Source organism: Zalophus californianus, chromosome 2, assembly GCF_009762305.2.
Source record: "Zalophus californianus isolate mZalCal1 chromosome 2, mZalCal1.pri.v2, whole genome shotgun sequence".
NCBI lineage: Eukaryota > Metazoa > Chordata > Mammalia > Carnivora > Otariidae > Zalophus > Zalophus californianus.
In genome coordinates, this window is record NC_045596.1 from 168,724,667 (window position 1) to 168,744,066 (window position 19,400).

Below are 19,400 nucleotides of genomic sequence, written 5' to 3' on the forward strand. Positions count from 1 at the left end.
TAAAATGATCAATTTCCATAGCACCTACCAAGAATCATGCCATGTTTACAAATTACTTATTGTTTCTACCTTGATAATGGGGATAGCCGTCTGAATATATTTTTAGGGTGATCTTGCACTCCACTCACTAGGGAGGGACATTTTATTTCTTTATATCACCTATCCTAATATTATCAGTTATTGCTAAATTTCACTTTAAAAAAAAGTAAATACAAAGAAGAATGATTTTATTTAGCAAGACTAAAAATAAAACTGAGACATAAATTAACACCTTTAGTGTGGTCTAAAACAATTTCTCCAGCTATCAACCCAAGGTGATTAATCCAGCATATTATTTATAGAGTGATTAATAGAAGAATCATTTCTCGTTTACAAAGGGGGTCATTAAACTGTTGGGGCTCTTTGAAAGAAGAATTAGTTTTGACTATTCAATCACCAGCTTACACAAAAGCAGAAATAAAAAGAAATGGAAATCCAAACACAAACTGATTGGCTATTACTTCTTTTCTAAGGAAGCAATAGAAACAGTGGCTCGAACCCTACTGAGTAGAACTAATGAAGTAGCCCGTCAAGTTCAGACACACAGAGTAGTCACTAGCCAACAACACACAGGTTTATTCTCAACTGAGGATTGAGGTTTACCTTCAATCAAACTTAAATTGATCAGTCAGTAAAGACGATGATCTTACTTTCACTACTTACTCGCTGTAAATGGCAAAGTCATCAGTGCAGAAAGATACATAGACCCATAGAAATCACAACAGATCATTTAGAAAACAACTTTTTTTTTTTGGATCAATATATTGCCAGAATTCTTTCAATTATCTTTTTTTCCTCCTTCAAGTTAATATGACCACAGATCCCTTCAAGTTTATATTAGTCTTATAAAAATTATTAACAAACTTTGGCTTCCTTGCAAATATTCTATCCTTATATTAAAAAAGTGATTAAAAACAGTACTGAATATGAACCACTTCTGTAAAGTTTAATGAGAAACATTCAACCAAGGTGACTTTTCCTTGGAAAAATCCTACAAAAAACTGAATTTTATAAACAGCTACTTATTTTGATAGAAGTTCCATTTACAAATAGCAGCCATGACTTTACTGCCTACAAAAGTGTAGGCTGTCACATTTTACACATTTAGAATTCAAATGTTTTAAGATCAGATTTTCTAGTGAGTGTTGAAGACACAGAATCGCACAGATTGGTTAGTCGTCCCATGCTGAGGAAACTGCTGACTTCCATGATTTTACTATTCAGGCAGGTGCAGATAACCACTGAATTTAAACTGAAGGGCACTATGACATTGATATTTTTTGTTCAAAGGGGAAGCAACATTAACATTGAGGGAGGCAGGGGCAGCAGGATTTTACTTCATTGAGGCTCTTCTGTGGTTAAAGTATATCTAGTGCAAGGGACAAGCTGTCACAGGATGTTAGTAATGGGCTTTCAAGTGAGGAACCTGAGCAAACGTGCTATTCAGAGGTGGAGATATTCTTGCTTTTTGTTCTATTGAAGTAGTGTTTTCTGAGCCCTAGGCAGCAAATCTCAGAGTAGAGGGAGCAAATATGTAAACTGGGGAAGCTGGATGTCATGTGTCATGTTGCTCCTAACAAGTGATTAAAGGCATTGAAATGGGAGGAGGGTGAGTATATCTTAATAATGGATGCCCTATGTTGGCCTTGGGAGACTGTCTTCTGCAAGCACTTCTGAGCACATTAAAATCCATCATTCCCACGAACAGTTGGCTGCTTGCACAAAGTGTGACCAGGACCAGTGGTCTGAGAATACTAAGTCCCAGAAATTAGAACAGGGAAGGGCAACATTTGAATTAAGAGGAGTTAACATGCTGTTTCTACCTAAGCACGCTGAATGCTCCCCAGACTCTCAAGACAAGCCTGGTGCTACCTGGGAGCAAGGGGGCCTGAATTCCGGGGCCATTCAATAAAGCAGAAGTCTGGGCATGGGACCAAAAATGAGGTGGGGATCTGTGCCAGAAAGTATCGTTCATAGTATCACTGAGGGAAAAGGGGTACAGTGGTAGTTTCTTTGGTGGTGGTAGTGGGGAGGGCAGCTAAGAACAAGGCCAGATCCTAAGCCAGAGTTTGTCACAGAGAACACCGACATGCCTGCAAGTTAGATGGAGCTAAGCAAACAATTTGGTACACAACGCATGGCCATAGGCTGGATACCATCCCCCGACCCCAATTTCGGGACGTAAGAAAACCTTTCTTTCATGTTTGTTCTCCTCCATCCCAAATCTCCCAGAATGACACAAAATTTTCCTAATTAGAAATGAAGGAAAAAACCCAACAAAAACCCCAAAAAACCCAAACCCAAAACATTTGAACATTTTGATGCAGCCCTTCCAATCCAGGGACCTGGGCACGAACTCTTGACATGGACCCCACAAACTGTCTCCGGAGACAGAGCATTCAGTCTGACCCGTGTGGCTGTCGGTGCCCTAGATTTCAAAACATGTGCTACTTAGTGGGCTCCCTTTTTATCACTCTGTCAGACAGATGGCCGGCACAAGCTATAAGCTTAAGACTAGGAGATCCTTCAGGTGATCTCAGCCGCCAGAGGAGCTCTTCAACATAGAACCTCCACAATGAGAACATACGTCGTCTGCCAAGCAGGTACCATGGTGGCTGAGAGACGGAACGATCCCCCTTCAGCGGCTAGTAAGACACTTGGGTTGTTTGTTCCTATCTTCCTAATGCTGAGTGGAATCAACAGATTTGAGAGAGAAAAAAAACAAAACAAATCACAGAACAGGTGAAAAGTTTTAAAAAGAATTGTGGGATGGTGCCCAAACCCTGACTCTGGAATGTAGTCAGAAACCACTGCTCTCTAAGCCCTGGGGCAAGGAGGGTAGGAGAGAAGAGCTTGCAAAACCTAGCACCAGTCCTTCCTTGTGAGGGCTCGAGAAAGCGTGCCTCTAAAATGACTCACATATGCCGACAAAAATACCAGCAAAGCCAAACGTTCTCTGCAGCTGTTCCCCTGCAGCTCTGTGGGCAGACTCACAAGCACACAGTTGCTCAGCTGCTGAGCCTCACCTACAGGCATCTCCCGCCTTGGAGGCAGAGGTGAGAAAATTGTACCGCGTTTTCCCAAATCGGGGAAAGCAAATCACCTGGAGGCAACACCCTCTATTTCTCCCACTCTGTAATGATTGAATCGCTACTTAAGCCAGCTTCAAAGGGCTAAAATTAGTGTCTGGAGGTCAAAGTTCAAACCCATGGTTTGCCCACCTTAACAGAAGTCATCTAAACCGCTTACCTGAATAAGACCCCAAATCAGCAATCCCTGCCCTCCCTTCCCAGGAAGGGGAATAGATTTAAATCCATTTCTTCTTTTTTCACCACAGAATGTGGAAGAGAGTCAAAGCAGGTAGTGTGGGAGGGAGGGGCATCTCGGTTCATCATTCAAAAATAAAGATCTCTTTTAAGTGTCATCCGAGGTTGTATACAAAAAACTTTCAATTCTCCTCAGGGTCTACGTCCAAGGGCTCATCATCGAAACTCAGCTTGTCAGCTAGCCCCTCAAACTGCTTGCCCAGATTGCCCGCAGAGTCCACGAACATATGCGGGATGTCTTTGCCAAAGTAAATCTTGCTGTTGGAAGCAATGGCTTTGTACTTCATCAGCTGCAGATACTCAGGCGTCAGCTTCAGCTGTAAGAAACAAACGAGAGCAGACTAGGTGGAGCCAGGTTCGAGAAGACTCTGGGTGGCATCCTTCACTTTTCACAAGGAGAGGGTCTCTGGCAAAGCAATGTGCCCTCTCGACTCTTCCTGGCCTCACTGTTCTACTAGTGACAGGGTACTAATGGATGTGCGAGGTCAGAGCTGCAAGTTTTAGGAGTTTCCTTGTTTCACACAACGATTAAACTTCTGCCGAGACTCGGCTAATGGGAAGGGCAGCACCTGTCCCCCACGGCACAGCAGCCACCCCTTCTGGCCAGGAGGGGCTTGGGTGGTGGTGGCCATCTGACACCGGGAATTCTCAAACATTAGCCCAAAGCCAGATATACCTTCTCTTCCCCAGATGGCCCTGGGCTTTACCTTGTTGGCTTCAGCGAGCTTCATAGCGGTGTAGCACTCCGCATCAGCCTTTGCCTTCTCCCGGGCCAGAAACGCAGCATCTGGGGACACGAAGGCAGTGAACGCGGTGCCGAAGCCACCAGAACACCGGGCCCTGGACCCTTCCCACCCCACCCCCCCCTCTGCGACCTCGGGGAGACTGCTCTTTTTCCGCTCTGCTTTGGTTTCCTCTTCTGCAAAATGCAGAAGGAGGCATTTTCCCCTATTTCACAAATCATGGTGAAAATGAACCATGACAAAGAGGTGCTTGGACGGCATGTCCCTGTGGTGGGGACTAACAAGGAGCACGTCTGTGGCTGTGCCCAGCAACATCTCTGACAGTAGGCTGGAGAAGAGCACTGTCCAGGAGACACTTCCTGGTTCCCCACGCTTATGCCTCTTGCCGCTCCACGGCTGGGATGCTACATGGGCCCTGTCCCCATGTCCAGCTTCAGAGCTCTCCACCCCATCCCTCTTGTGCTGCACAGCCACAGCACCAGGAGCCCAGGGAGGGCTCTGAATACAGCCAGAGGTGGCTCCGCCTAAAACCCAATGCCACGAACATAAAACAGCTTGGTCCCTCTCCAGTTTCATTTCCCTTTTTATTTCCATCGATCATTTCAAAAAAGGTACTCTTTAACAGTGGTGAAGCCGACATAACTCTACCTAAGGCAACTACATGCCCTGGTCCAGACTAACACCTGTTTGCATGAAGACCTATTTCAACTTCCACTGTGCACAACTTCCTTAATCTGCTGAGACAAGATTCTGTCAAGCTGATGCAAAAAAAAAATTTTTTTTAAGATTTTATTTATTTGACAGAAAGAGACACAGTGAGAGAGGAAACACAAGCAGGGGGAGTGCGAGAGGGAGAAGCAGGCTTCCTGCAGAGCAGGGAGCCCGATGCCGGGCTTGATCCCAGGACCCTGGGATCATGAGCTGAGCTGAAGGCAGACGCTTAGCTGATGGAGCCACCCAGGCACCACCTGATGCAAAATTTTTGATGCTTACTCTCTTGCCTTGGGAATGAGGCCAGCCTCCTGTGAGTAATATTTGTAGCCAGAAGCCTGGGAAGGACAGCCAGTCGGGGGGGGGGGGGCAGGTTTCTTCCTGCACACCCTCAGCACGATGCAGGGCGGAAGGAATGTGCAGTCTGGCTGGGGTGCTGGCTGCCTGTGGCCCACTCAAGCGGCCTTAGCACCTGATGACATGTTTTTATAAGAAATAAAAATGTCTTGTTTTGCTAAGAGCTCCCTAATGAGGAGCCACTAATCTGTAAAATCCTAGTTGGCTCCTCACCGGGCCCCCGCAAAACCTGACAGGCCCCATACCATAGTGAGTACAAGTGGACACAGCGCTTTGAAGCTGGGCCTCGAGGTCGCATTTTTGTCCTAGAATTTTCTTAACTTGAGGCACCACATGAAGGGAAGGGTAGGCGGTGGGAACGAGCTGAGGGCTTAGGGGCAGGGAACTGAACGTGAATCATGTTCAGAAAAGCCAGCAAAGCAAGCACTCTTTCTCCAGCTCCAGGGTTGTTGGTGCTGAAAAGGTGTCTTGGTAACCATGACAGGGGGTGCCGAGAGCAGACTTAAGAGGCCACAGCTGTGGTGTTCGCTGATGTGCAGGGGGCTAGGGAAGGCACAGGGAGGAGGTGCTGTTCTGGCCTCACCTCTTCGCTCACTTCCAAGGCTCTGAGATAGCAGGGACTTAAATGATTTCCTTTTCCCTTAGGCCTCACACAAGCGCGCCTAGCCGCACTTAGTGGACATCTGTTGAGCGAGCGAATGTTCTCTGAAGTGGAAAACTGACGGCAGCCTGGCTTCATATCTCCCCCGAACTCGATCAAAAGCACAGAGAAGTGATTTTCCAAAGAAATTATCACCTCTTAGAACAAAGATGAAGGAGCGAAGGAAATGACTCTCCCACCCCCTTGCCACAAGGTATGGGGCCTGAAGAAACCTTGGACGTTCACTTCACCTGTGCTCACCTTCAATTTCTGAAATCTTCTTCTCTGTCTCCTTCTCCATCACCTTCTGCCCATAGGTGATTTCTGCGACCTGAGCCACTTTTTCTGCCTCTACAGAAATGAAGTTGAGAAAAGGCTCAGAGCACTGGTATTTCAAAAGCCAGACTGTTTGACCTTTCCTGAGTCCCTGATGCTGGCTGGTTGGTGGGTTAGCTCAGAGGGAGAGGCCTGCGACGGGCACATGTGGGCGCACATGGATTGTACCAGTGAGTGCAGTACCACAACATTAGCATAAGACAGTAAATGGAGAGACCTGGGCTCTCCGGCGGAAGCGAGGAGCAAGCCCTAACCTCTCCCCTAAGTCACAAGGGTATTTCTCCTAGAGGGATAGTCTAAGGAATGAGATACTGTCCAAACAGTTTCTTCCTGCCACTTCACTTTGGGAAGCAGTTAGTAGTGGTTGATAATCTGGTGTAGTGGTTACAAACCAGGTTCTGGACAGAGTCCCTGGGGTTGAACCCCGTTTCCCCCACTTACTTGCCATATGACCCTGGGCATGTTATTTAACCCCCCTGGTCTCCGGTTCAGGAAGATGAAGTTAACAGTAGTACCTGTCTCACCTTGTGGTTGTGAGGAGTGAGGTAATTCACATATAAGTGCTTAGAAAAGTATATGACTCATGATATCTGGTCGATAGGTATTAGCCATTATTATTACTCATTATGAATTAACAGGAAAGGTTCCTTTCATTTCAGGGATAAGGGGAGACTCAAAGCTCATTGCCCCTGGCCATGATCTGACAACTTCAGCTTTGCTTCCGGGAGTATGAATACCCCTCCTGCGCCTGGCAAGGGTTTGGAAGACTGTGATCTAGCTGTGCCTGAGGCGACCTCGCGGCTGCCCGCCACCCTCTTCAGCCTGCTCCGCCCTGTAAGGTGATCACAGAACCACATTCAGACCAATGAGGGCCTTCTTCCGCTCCGTCTCAGCTTCCTTCTCCACCACCTTCTGTTTCTGGGCTGCAATGAGAAGCTTCGTCTTCTCGCTTTCCCTGAAGGGAAAAAAGGTACGAAGCCGTGGGGCTACCATGGAAAAAGCTTCTGAGGAACGTCACTGTGCCCCGGAGAAGCCAGGCTTCTGCTGAGAGGCAAACTGTGAGTTCTTCCTCTCTCTTGGAAGGCTGTTCAATGTCCCAAGTGAAAGTAGATCTGTTGCAGACAGTAACATGGCTCTCTTTCTCCTCCAAAATAACTCACTTGTGGGAAATAAAGCATAATTTACTTTGGTAAAATGCACCTGCCAGCCCACTTAAGCATCTTTCGCTCCCATCTTCTTTGGTATGATCCATGAAGCACAAACAATACCCCCTGGCCCTTCCGTGAAAGAGCTGAAAGAGCTTCTCCTGTGGCTCTCCATCACAGTTCCAGAGCCCAGGTGGTTCTCCTGACACACCCGCTCCATCTTACAGAGCGATGGGCTGTAACGAACGCTCAAGAAGGGGAATGAGTGTCTGGTACGGCTTCGGTTAACTCTGGGATGGGATGAGGTGGGGGGTGGGGTGTGAGAGAGTGGTGGATATAGCTTGGGCAGAGGGAATACTCACATCAACTCGTAGTTTCTGCGGATTGCCTCAGGGATATTGGGCTTGGTCACCCGCACCGCCTGGAGAAGGATAAAAATAGCACGTGATGGGAAGGTGAGGGTGGTGAGGGACAGGAGCAGCTCCCACTAGCCCTTCATCTTCCCGCAGAAAAAAGACATCCCTTGGAAGGCAGGGGGTGCCCCTTCAACAGAGGGTGCTCCCACTGTGGCAATGCTTACTTGGATGACAAGCCCGGGGGCCATGGAGGTCAGGTCCTGTTGTAAAGCCAGCTTGAGGTTTTCGTCAATCTGATCTGGAATCAAGAAAGACAGAAAAAGTTGTTCCACTTTGTAGGCAGGGTGGAGGAAAGCAGGTGGGTAGAGGACAAACTAAAACACTACTCAAGAATGCACCTGACAGGCCAAAGGGCTTTCCAAGGCAGAGTGCTTATCAGAGCCCAGAAATCCGAAGATCCCCAGGCACATCTTTCAAAGCAACACGCCTACAGAGCCCCTCCACGCAAGCTGGATGTGAGAGTATCGTTTTCCTGTGGCCTCCAGATACAATCACCCGAGGCTGTAGAAAATAGCAACCTTGCCCGACAGGAAACTGAGCTTTAATAAGAAAAAGAACAAACAAATCTCGCACATTTCTTGAGTTGGGCGGCAGCCTTCCCCTAGACAACAGCAGCTAAAGAGAAGGCAGGCACCCCGTTTTCAAGAGGAAGGAAGGCTATGCTAGGTAGTTTGAAGAGAGCCAAGCCACTGAAATCCAGTCATTTTAGAAGTTTCTAAAAGAAAAACAGACTCTGACGTCAATGAAGGCCCCAAGGAAGACTATTTCCATTAAGAACTCCATCAAAGAACACAGGGGGGGAAAATGAAAATTTATGGTTCTGGAAACGAGCCCGAGTCTTCTGTTGTTTGCCTTGGCCCTCATTGCTCTGTCTGGAATTCACATGGGAGTTGGTTCATAGGCAAATGTAGGAGGAGCTCTGACTGACTCCTCCTTCTGGCTGGGGTCCTGCAGCACCCACAGCTGCCCTCTCTGGCCAGGGCCTTCTCTTCCTGACGCCCTGCCTGCGAGGTCCTCGGGAAGATCCTGGACTGTGCTGGGAAGACTCCACGGAACCAGGCTGGGATATCCGAACTGGATCACCTCCCTGTCGGCTGCCACCCGCTTTAAGTGGCCGTTTTTGGTCACTGGTGCCCAAAACAGGGGCCTCTGAGGAACAGCAAGTGGAACTCCCTGCCTTTAACAGATGCCCAGACCAGACTGAGGCCCATGGAAGTTCAGTGATGTGTTCAAGCTAGTTAGGAGCCAAAATAATACACTTGTTTAATTACTTGCTTTAATTTTTAGGGCTGTTTTATGCTTTAAAACAGCACTATCCTCTACTGTCATATCGGTAAGCAAGGGATTTTAACATTTCCACGCACTGGATATACTCTCACAGGCCTCTCAGCATGAGGGAGAAATGCCCCAAAAGGCAGCACCTCAGACCTGATATGTGTTTAACAATTTGACAGCATAGATAAACATCACATTTCATATTTTCTAACTTCAATAGGATACCAATCAAACTTTGAGATATTCTGTGCCCTCCCTAAGTTAATAATATATCGTCATTTATTAGACCAAATTATACCTGAGTTAAAGCAGACACCTGTGGTCCTGGGCTCATAACTTTCTAGGAAAATCTGGAAATTATTTTGCCAGGTGGTTTATTACCAAAGTAATATTGGTAATAAGTTGTTTATACATTACAGTCACACAGACAAGTGCAGATTAGGTTACATTACACAAAGAGGTTGCCGCAGGTCAACTGCTGAACAAGAACTATGAAATGTTTTTATAAGACGGACAGAGAGTATGCACTAGCGTAAGCAGTGATGAGAATTACACAGTAATGCGGGAAGTCAGGGCCGTGAGGCCTAAGCGGACAGAACTAGGGAAAACCTCCCACATTCTAGGAATGGGATTAGAGACATGAATTCCTCCTTTATAGACACAAACAGATTCTAAGCAAGACAGTGTTTGTTCAAAAGACATTAACTTTAAAAAAAGAAAATTTCAAAGCAATTACATTTTCCCAGCTTCTCTGTACAATAAGCTTCACTAAGCTATTAAGTTTATCTCTTGGGCAATATGAAACTTCCACTTTTTGGTCTTTTTTAAAGATTTTATTTTTTTGTAATCTCAACATCCAATGTGGGGCTCGAACCCATGACTCTGAGATCAAGAGCTGCATGCTCCACGAACTGCACCTTCCAGGGCCCTGGCAGTAAGAAGTTTTCTAACACAAAACAATTTCATATTTTCATTTTCTCTTCATGGAAGTTAGAGTCCTTTGTCTCTTGTTTCAAATGCTTTAAAGTGTTCCTTTAATGGCACAAGTTCTAAAACCAGGGCTACAGAGAAAACTGATGCTCTTTTATAAAATGCTCTCAGTTTGAGGTAAAACAAACAACACCAAATTTACAGAATCTTTCTTAAAAGTATACTGAATCTAAACCCTGTAAAGTGAATTTAGATTCATTTTCTACTGCAGAGAAATTAAAAGTGATTCTGATGATTTCCCCAATCAGAAACAGCGTGCAACGGGCTCTGGCTGAGATCACGGGCAGCACCGGGGTCCCTCCCTGCTCCTGTCTACTCCGTGGCACATTCTCTCAGGGTCCTATTTAATGAAGATTCCTGGGAAAAGACACTGTCCAGTCCTGGTATCAAGAATAGTTGTACTTTTCAGCACTGGCCACTAGAAAACTTCTGGCAGCAAGCTTACACAGAATACTTAACCACAAAAGAGCTAGAACAATTACTGAACTGTTTCTTTCCTTTGCTGCTAAAGTCAGGCTATGTTTACTTTGACTGGTTAAAAAGGTCAAAAAGTATGTACTTAAGGACATGGATTCTTTTAGGTGTTTTCCCATTCATCTCTACATGCACAGGTTTACAGAAACTAGGAACTTCAAGCAGCTACAGTCCTCGTCCCACTTCTAGGTCCTCCTCACCTTTCCCCGGGGCCCTTCATGCAGGGTGGCGGGCTGAGAAGCACTCTGAAGCTAGAGCCAGGAGAGGAAGGTTCTAGCCGCAGCTCGGCTACCAACTAGCTCTGCATCTTTCTCTATGGGCCTCAGTCCCCTTCTCTGGAAATGAGGCCATTGGGCTGGATAATCTTGAAGGTTCTTCCTCTAGAATAGGCCCTGTCTTCATTATAGAAGGCTGTTTTAGGGACAGTGGGAATGCCCCTGCCTTCCAGTCCTCTGATTCGGGCCAGGAGTACCCTAGTCCACTGTGATCCCTGTGCCCAAGGCTCACCTGCTTTCACGACCTTCTGCCACTGCCATCAACATTTTCTAGAAATTTCACGTGGGACCAGTTCCTGGGCACGGGGGTTCTCTGACACTTTCTGTCCATGGGAACCCATCCTCCCCCACGGTGGCTCAAAAGCAGGCGGTGGGCGAAACAGCGGCTGAGGCATGCTACGGCCAGCAGAGGCTTTCTTACCAAAGAGCTCGATGTAGACCTCCTGAAGTGTGTGCACACTGCAGAACTGGTTCAGCTCGTGGTGGATCTTGTTGAAGATGAGGGCCTTGTCGTAGTCGGCAGTGTAGTTCTTCACGATGTCATACACTGGGAGGGAAGGCAGGATCGCAGTCAGAAAAGGCAGGACTCCCTTTCTCAGACACAGCGGCTCTCCCAGCCAGAGGTGCTTCGACAGACCTGGGGTGGGGGTGGGGATGGGGGGACATGCTGGGCAAAGTAAGCCTGTGGTGAAGGTCAACTGGAAAAACGTACCTGCGTTTGGGACCAAGAAGTTCACCACTTCAATTCGGTCAAAGTAGATCATCACACCACCACTGTCGGGGGAAGAATGAACAAAGAAGTCACCAGTCGGCTCTGGAATATAGTGCTGTCTCTCAGTGATGGCATCAGGTGTGTGACTTGGCAGAAAAGGAGCAGAGGGGTTCACAGGAGGCCAGAGGGCATGATATCTCCAAGTAGGAATCTTCAGAGCTTAGAGCAAGAACACAATCTCCTGAGAAACCACACCTCCTCAAAATATCTCCATAAGGAGAAAAGTAAAACTTCTGGCTGCCAGGAAGAAAACAATAGTTCGTATCTGTTGAATCTGCAATGCCTTTTGATGAAAACAGTCCACTGAGGGGAAAAGAAAAGTCAAGGAATTCTCAGAACTTGGAAGGCCACAGTGGGATTTTATGGTCACCGTTTCTCACTTTGTCTTCACCATCACTTTGTTTCAGCACCTTCCTTTCCCCACAAATATTCATTATAATTTTAAGCATACAGAAACACTGAAAGAATAATACAACTAACGTCCATACACAAACACCTAAATTTAGCAATTGTTAACAGTTCACCTTATAGATTGATCTGCTTTTTTACGCTGAGCATTTCAAAAGTAAGTTGTAGTCATGATACTCTTTCTCTCTTAACACGTTAGTAACACTCACTGAGGAATAATGACATTCTATGTAGTCTGGCTCCATTCCCAAACCTAAGAACATTAGCAATAATTCCTTAACAGCCTCTAATACCCAGTCCTTATTCCAATTTCCCCAGTTGTTCCTGTTATGGACTGAACTGTGTGCTTTCCAAAAATCCATTTGCTGAAACTCTAAAACCCCCTTGTGACTGTATGAGATAGGGCCGTAAGGTGGTAATTAAGGCTCCATGAGGTCATAGGGGTGGGGCCCCAACCGATGGGCTTGGTAAAGGAACAGAGGCAGACACCAGAGTTCTCCCTGTGTGCACTGAGGAAAGGCCATGCGAGGACACAGCAAAGTCGCCATCTGCCATCGAGGAAAAGAGGCTTCACCAGAAACCAACCCTGCTGGGTCCTTGGATGCAGTCTGCTGCACTCTCTATGGCCGCCCAAGCGGACTAATCCAGTTCCCCTGTCTTTCATAGATGGTATTTTTGAACCAGGTTCTAATTAAGGCTCACCATGGCTTTGTTTATGTCTTTTAGTTCTCCTTTTCAACCCAAAGCTCCTCCTTGTGATGCCATCAGGCCAGCTGTCCTGTGTGATGCCCTAATTCTGGATTTGCCTGCATGTTTCCTTGTGGTGGTGGTCTGTGATTCTATTCCAGTTTAGACCTTTTTTACTTTTCCACCAGACCACTAGAGTGGTCTTCTGTTTGGATTTCCAGACCCTGAGGTCACCCCCTACCTTTATGACATTCTCCATAGCTGGTTATGCTAAGCTTACCTTCCTCTACCAAGTCATTTATCTGCTGAAAGCTTTTGGTGGATCTTCACTTGTAACAGAAAAAGCCCACACTGAGCACAGCATTCAAGGCCCTCCTGAAGCTGTCTACCTTCTGTGATTTTCCCTACTGCACCGCACGGCCTAGTCAGATCAGAACCAAGGGAGCAAGGAGGCAGGGAACTTGGTAAAACCACCGAGAAGGAATGCTTCTCCTTTCACTGTCTCTAGGAGCCAGACAGCCCTTCCACCAACACAGGATTAGCTGCTTCACTCGGGGTACCTTACCTAGTCCCGCAAGGCACGTTCTTCACCTCATCTGTCTGCAGTGTGGTCTAGAAATAGAGGAGACATAAAATGCTGTAAAATGGGCAGTGACAAGCACAGTAACTTAGTTTGGGAACCCCAAACCCCCGGTCCTTGAGGTTATCTGGGTTGAGCTTTGGCCTTGTTAAACATGAATACTCCGCCTGGGTGGCTCCGTCGTTAGGCGTCTGCCTTCGGCTCAGGTCATGATCCCCGGGTCCTGGGATTGAGCCCCGCGTCGGGCTCCCTGCTCCGTGGGAAGCCTGCTTCTCCCTCTCCCACTCCCCCTGCTTGTGTTCCTGCTCTCGCTATCTCTCACTCTGTCAAATGAATAAATAAATAAACTCTTAAAAACAAAACAAAACCTGAATACTCCCCCAATCCTCTTTATTTACGCAGGGTGTGAGACTTAGATGAACAAAGGTACCTAGCCCAGCTTCACTGTAAGTGAATCACCATTCGAACAATCTAAGCAATAATGGTTTAGTAACAAAGGCCCTGGATTAGGAATCTTCAGACCTGCCTCACCCCTACAGTCTTCCTTTACTAGTCTTGAAACAAGAGGATTCTGTATTTAACCTGGCCCGGCCCCTTCTCAGCATTACTGTGAGACTCCTAGGGTCCTGGGCACGAATGCACTCAGAAAACCATCAAACACAGGAAATGATAGAAGAAATGAACGTGGAGAATGCTGAGGAGGTGTCCCAGTGTATCTTCCTGGGTCAGTTTAAAAGTCATCCTCTAAATCTCATCCCTCTTGGCTGGACATACTTCAAAGACGGCTAGCTAGTCTATCTTAGTTAGGCTTTCTGTCCATCATAACTAATCCTACTCCTCCTTGAGATGTTATTTCCCTTCACCAAGTCCAACTTTCCTCTCCAAATTCTGTTCACATCTATGAAGTTCAAATAAGAACCAGCAAAACTACCATGTTTTATTTCCATTTATCTTGGTAACCTGTGATTGAAAACACAGACACACACCCCCTACTTTTCCTTCTGTACATTCGGAACAGATTCTTCTCTGGCTCTACCCTGAAGTGAAGAAATAATTCCCAGCTGGGGGCGAAGGGCCGAGGCAATGACCCTATTCAACTCTTTCAACAATCAAATAAAGCTCTAGGGTATGTGGTTCATGGAGCCTCATTCTTTATATATACATAGGATACACTAAATATATATATACATATATATATATATGATTCCTTGAAGAAGCATTATACTCACCTAATGGGAAATAATTCCAAATTATGCATCTGCCAACACCCCAAACCTGCAGTGGCCCAAACATGCCCCACAAGCCCAGTTTACCTGCACAGACTTATATGATGTGATGAAAGGTAGCATGAGATGGAAACCCGGGCCGCTGGTGGAAGTCAGGAGGGCTCCGCCCCTGTAGAGGAGAAAGAGAGAGGCAGTTCAGCAATAGGTAACAATTGCAGCAACACTATTTGCATCGACCTTCTCTACGGCCCCATAAACATTTCATACGGAGTGAGACATGTGCCCGAGCCATTCCACAGACCCCTTCCTCTCAGCTTGACCCTGATATTCTAGGAAGCCTGATGGTAAAACATAAAGCCATTATTCATGCTTTTGCGGCAGGAAAAATAGGCACATGGGCTAAGTGGAATGAAGACAGCAGGATCCCTGGCAATCCTTAACAGAAGAGGAAGTCTTTTTAACTTTGTCATACCCGTTGAGTTTGGGGCAATCCATGGGGGCAGTTAAATCCAGTAATACATTTGTCAACTAACTGCACTAATGTTAGAGTCCAGGGGCATGAACAACCAAAAGAATAATTTTAAGAACGCTTTAAAAATAATTTACATACCTTTTTTGGGCAGTAGTATTACCTTTAGAGCCAAGTTATATGTAAAGGGTAACAAAATTAAAAGCCTTTTTTGGGGACACATGAGCAGAAGGTGGGGAGAAATAAAGGGGAGAGTGGAGGCCAATGAGACTTCTAGAACTTGCTATTGGCAATCCAGCAATAAGCATCTTGGGCACATATAAGAAGGAGTTTGTAAAAGACTTAAAGAAAAAACTTGGTTATGGAAGTTACTGAAAGGAAAGCAACCCAAGATTTATAAGTGCTTCCCTGCTTTGCGTTATGAAGGAAAAAATACATTATTTTTTTCAAAAATAGAGCAATAAAATAAACAGTGACATAACGGGCGCCTTTCTTATAAGAACCACTACTCTAGGGCTTGCCTTGATTAATATAGATCAATCTGCAGGATTCTTTTTTCCTGAAATGTTAATTTTCAAGAGTGGGTACAGATCAGCAGAGCAGGCTAGCTCCTCAAGTTGCCATCAAGAACTGGTTCTCATTGGAGGTAACCTTGTGGCGCCAAGATGCCCGGGAGGGATGTAGGAGAAGACAAGGTTTCAGAGATGATCTGCAAGCACTGGTTTCCTTTAGATCTTGTCTCTAAATTTCTAGACGCATTTATTGTTCACCACCCATGGCATCAACTTAAGACTATTAAATTTTATATTTACATCTATACTGAGTGTGTGTGTGTGTATGTCCCCTTCCATGGTCACTGACACCACAGCTCAATCTTTAAAAAGACTCCTCTAGGGGCGCCTGGGTGGCTCAGTTGTTGGGCATCTGCCTTTGGCTCGGGTCATGATCCCAGGGTCCTGGGATGGAGCCCCGCGTTGGGCTCCCTGCTCTGCGGGAAGCCTGCTTCTCCCTCTCCCACTCCCCCTGCTTGTGTTCCCTCTCTCGCCGTGTCTCTCTGTCAAATAAATAAAATCTTTAAAAAAAATAAAAAGACTCCTCTATTCAATGGACACAGATAATCAACAGAATCTGCTAGACAGTGACTGGGAGAAAGAGACATTTAACAGGGAGTTGCAAGCTTCTGTCTCTTCCTTACCTGTAATACACCCCAATATGTCCCTCTTCTATCTTGTGCACGGCTGAGAAGAGAGATGCACAAAAGAAACTGGTAGCCACAGCCACAACTGCTCCCAACTGAGCCATCAGCGAACCTTTATCCTAGGGAAAAAGACACAGGAAGACGTGTGTAGTCCGACATGCAGGAGAAAAGCTATGACAGGGAGAGAACTTCACTGAGCTGAGCTCCCTGCAAGTGGCTCAGGCCAAGCCTGTCGTACTATGAACACAAGGCTAGATCTACAACTCTCTTCATCCTTTTTCTCAGGCAACATTCCCACTCCTTCCTTAGCTGTGGGATCATATTCCCTACCTCCCCAAGGCAGTGGCTCCAGATACAGCCAGGCCCCAAGAGAGAACCAGTGCCAACTGGGCAGCGTTCTCTTCCTGTGAACACGAATGTGCTGCCACTGGAGTCACTCATACTAGTAAAAGGGAAGAGAGGCAGCTGCAGTATGTTGCCCAAATTACAGAGGATGTCAAATGACAGGCAGTTGTGGTTATGTAATTCTGGCCAGAGCCTCCCAGTCCTAATTGCCTGCCATTTCAAAGGAAACCATTATTTACTCCTTTCAGATGCTGGAGAGACAGAGTCAGCATGTGAGCAGAGTTCACATGTTGGGATTCTCTGGCCTTTCGTCCACCTTCCCAGTTGTTCCTTTGGATCTAAACGGGGGAGGGCTCTGAATACACCCTCCCATACATTTGACCGGCACTTTGCACCTTACCGGTGCCCACGCCCATGGTTAGAGGAGAAAGAGGGTTCCCCAGGGTAGAAAGTCCGGCACTTGGCACCTCACCGGTGCCCATGCCCATGGTTAGAGGAGAAAGAGGGTTCCCCAGGGTGGGAAGCACCAGGACGAGAAAGAGCTGGCATCTGGAGACTCATTTCCTGAACACTGAAGGATCTGGAAAAACGACGGTAACTGACAGCAAAGTTCACAGCCAGGAGTGCCTGGGCCCACCCGCGCAGGGCGTGGATTCTGCCTCCCGGGGCTAACATAACTCGGGCTCAGACGTCTGCGAGGCGCTTATTTTACCGTAGCGGACTCCAGCTACCGATCTGCAGCTGCGTCCTTTCTGCAAATGCTCCCCTCCCCGCCCCCAACTCGCGCCCCTTCCCTGCCCTCTTCCGAGAGAGGGTCGCGCATCCCAAACGCCCTGGGGCTCGCGGGGAAGGGACGGAACAGAAAAGGGTTGCTTTCTCGCCCCGGAGGGAGAGAGGTTGCTAGGGCTGGGGCCCGGGAGAACCGCCGATGAGCTTCGGCCAGAAGCCGCAACTAGGCCCAGTGCGCACCCTAAGGGGCGGGGGCCGCGTACCAGGCTGTCCCTCCAGGCGCTCCGTACTCGTCCGAACCCCCGTGCAACCGCAGAAACCGCCACGCCCTCCACACGCTACTTCCTTCCGGGCCTGTCGCTTTGATGACGCCATTAGTTCACGCGAGAATACCCCCGCCTTAGTTCGTCAGCCCCGCCCCCGCGCTCCGAGCGGCCAGAGTCCGCGCCTGGCCGCCAGGGGGCGCCCGCGGCTCGGTCCGGCCGGTCAGGACCTCGGCTTAGGGTTTCCAGGGTGGGGACGGCGCGGAGTGCCTGGAGAGTGAGGCAGGGGAGGACGCTCGTGGCTGCGGGTGCTGAGTGACTGAGGGTGTCGCTTTCCGAGGTTCTAACTTTGGAATTTGCTCCGGACCCCCCCGGCCCCATTAGGTCAAGTGTGTTGTTTTCCGGAACAGGTACAAGCGAGTTGCCACCGTTCTAGCCCTCTGCTCGCGCTTGCCTATGGCGCCGCTGAACCAGGCTCTTCTTTCAATGCGTGGATTAGCCCCACTACGTCGTTCATCAACAAACAGTCCCTATTTTGAATGGCCCTTTATCCTTTTCTAGGAGCCTTGGCCTTTGAGGCCCCCACAGCACCATCCAACAGCTTAAGAAGGAATTACTATCCCAGTTTTAGCGATCAGAATCTTGAGCTCAGGGAAGTGGGAGGGTAACCGTGGATGGAACGCTCCTTGGCGCTTTCTTAACCTCGGGAGCTTAACTGCCTTTGTAACACCTGCCCGCAATCCACAGGGCTGGTGCGTGCCACCGTCTCCCAGGCTGGACTGTAGGTTCCCTGAGGGCGGGAACTGCGTCGGCATTTCCCGGTGCTTAGGTACTCAGTAAATGCAGGCTGCAGGCGTAGTGGCACCAGGAGCAGGATCTAGATCTCTCGTGTGCCTTAGTCTAAGGGCGTCGCGTTGTCCGCAGCCTTGGCTGTTCAGCAGCATCACATTGGGACATTTCTAATTCAGCCACTGAAGTTATTTTGTTTGCAGAAGAGAAAGAGTCCACTTAATTGCAGCGCTCAGTAAATGAAAAGCTTTTACACAGAGAAAATGGCAAGATGGTGGTGGTAGACAGATTTAGGACACAGGGAAAGGAAAGCGTAGGTTATCCAGGCATCCCAGCTTGGAATTCACCCTGGGTTTGCTCTGGATGAGTCTGCGCTGGGATGTTTCAGCTTTGTATGGTTAAAAGCCCACAAGTGGGCGGCCTGGACTCTTTGTGTGCCCATAACTCTCAATGAGGGCTCTTGTCTCCTCACCCTGTCTCTACAAATCCCCTCTTCTCTCACCTGGCCAATCTCCTGAGTGATCCTGTCGGAACCTAGGAGCTTTTTGTCTCCATGTTCAGTATATAATTCAGCTGGGCATGCTTAATAACTTTAATAGTTGAGCGAATGAGTCAGAAATGGAAATATTGGGGTTTATCAGCCCAAGGAATGGGGCTTAGCCTGCAACATAAAGGATTTGAGTTAGTTGTAATTTAAGAATTTCCTGACTGTTAAACTTTGGAATGAACTATGAGTAGAAGTTGTGGGATTCTGTTCTCAGGAAGCTTTCTGCCAGTCCTGGGTTGTTTAACTGTGGCCTTACCTAGAGGCTGGGGAGGAACTTCCCATCATGCTAGATGATCTAGCATTTCCTAAACTCCCTGTCTTAAGGCCCCTGTGATTTTTCGAACAATATCCAGCATTATCAAGCAGGTAAGCCTGTGATGATTTCTTTAACAAAAGTGTTATAAAAATCCATTTTTTTAAAAAAACGTGCAGTAAAGAGTAGTGGTTAAGTGTAGATAGTTCACAGTCAGACTGCCTGGGTTTAAACCCTGCCCCTTCACCCCACCCCACACCTCTTATTAACTGTGTGACCTTGCAAAATGATTTAATCTGTCTGTACCTCAATTTCTTCATCTGTGAAATGGGGGTAATAATAGTTCGAAACTTCTAGGGCTGTTGTAAGCAATAAATGGCAGATCAAGGAAAGCACACACACACAAT

General features: G+C 47.3%; 1 protein-coding gene across 4 annotated transcripts; it reads right to left on the minus strand.

Annotated features, from left to right (window-relative positions):
- Positions 1-210: 210 nt before the first annotated feature.
- On the minus strand, positions 211-17,505 carry ERLIN2 (ER lipid raft associated 2). 4 transcript variants are annotated; one of them, XR_003520796.2, is made up of 13 exons: positions 16,652-17,087; positions 16,065-16,186; positions 14,488-14,569; positions 13,160-13,206; positions 11,440-11,501; positions 11,149-11,274; positions 7,878-7,951; positions 7,660-7,718; positions 7,016-7,107; positions 6,078-6,167; positions 4,073-4,152; positions 3,289-3,682; positions 211-2,725 (listed from the first exon to the last, which is right to left on the minus strand). XR_003520796.2 is itself a non-coding variant. In XM_027598993.2 (12 exons), the coding sequence occupies exons 2-12, from the start codon at positions 16,169-16,171 to the stop codon at positions 3,488-3,490; spliced, it is 1,014 nt and encodes a 337-aa protein (XP_027454794.1). In that variant the 5' UTR covers positions 16,172-16,186; positions 17,405-17,505; the 3' UTR covers positions 211-3,487. The 4 variants fall into 4 exon arrangements, 3 of the variants coding, with proteins under 3 accessions (XP_027454794.1, XP_027454795.1, XP_027454793.1); XM_027598993.2 differs by lacking the exon at positions 16,652-17,087 and adding an exon at positions 17,405-17,505 and having other exon boundaries at positions 211-3,682; XM_027598994.2 differs by lacking the exon at positions 16,652-17,087 and adding an exon at positions 17,125-17,388 and having other exon boundaries at positions 211-3,682.
- Between the last annotated feature and the right edge of the window lie 1,895 nt (positions 17,506-19,400).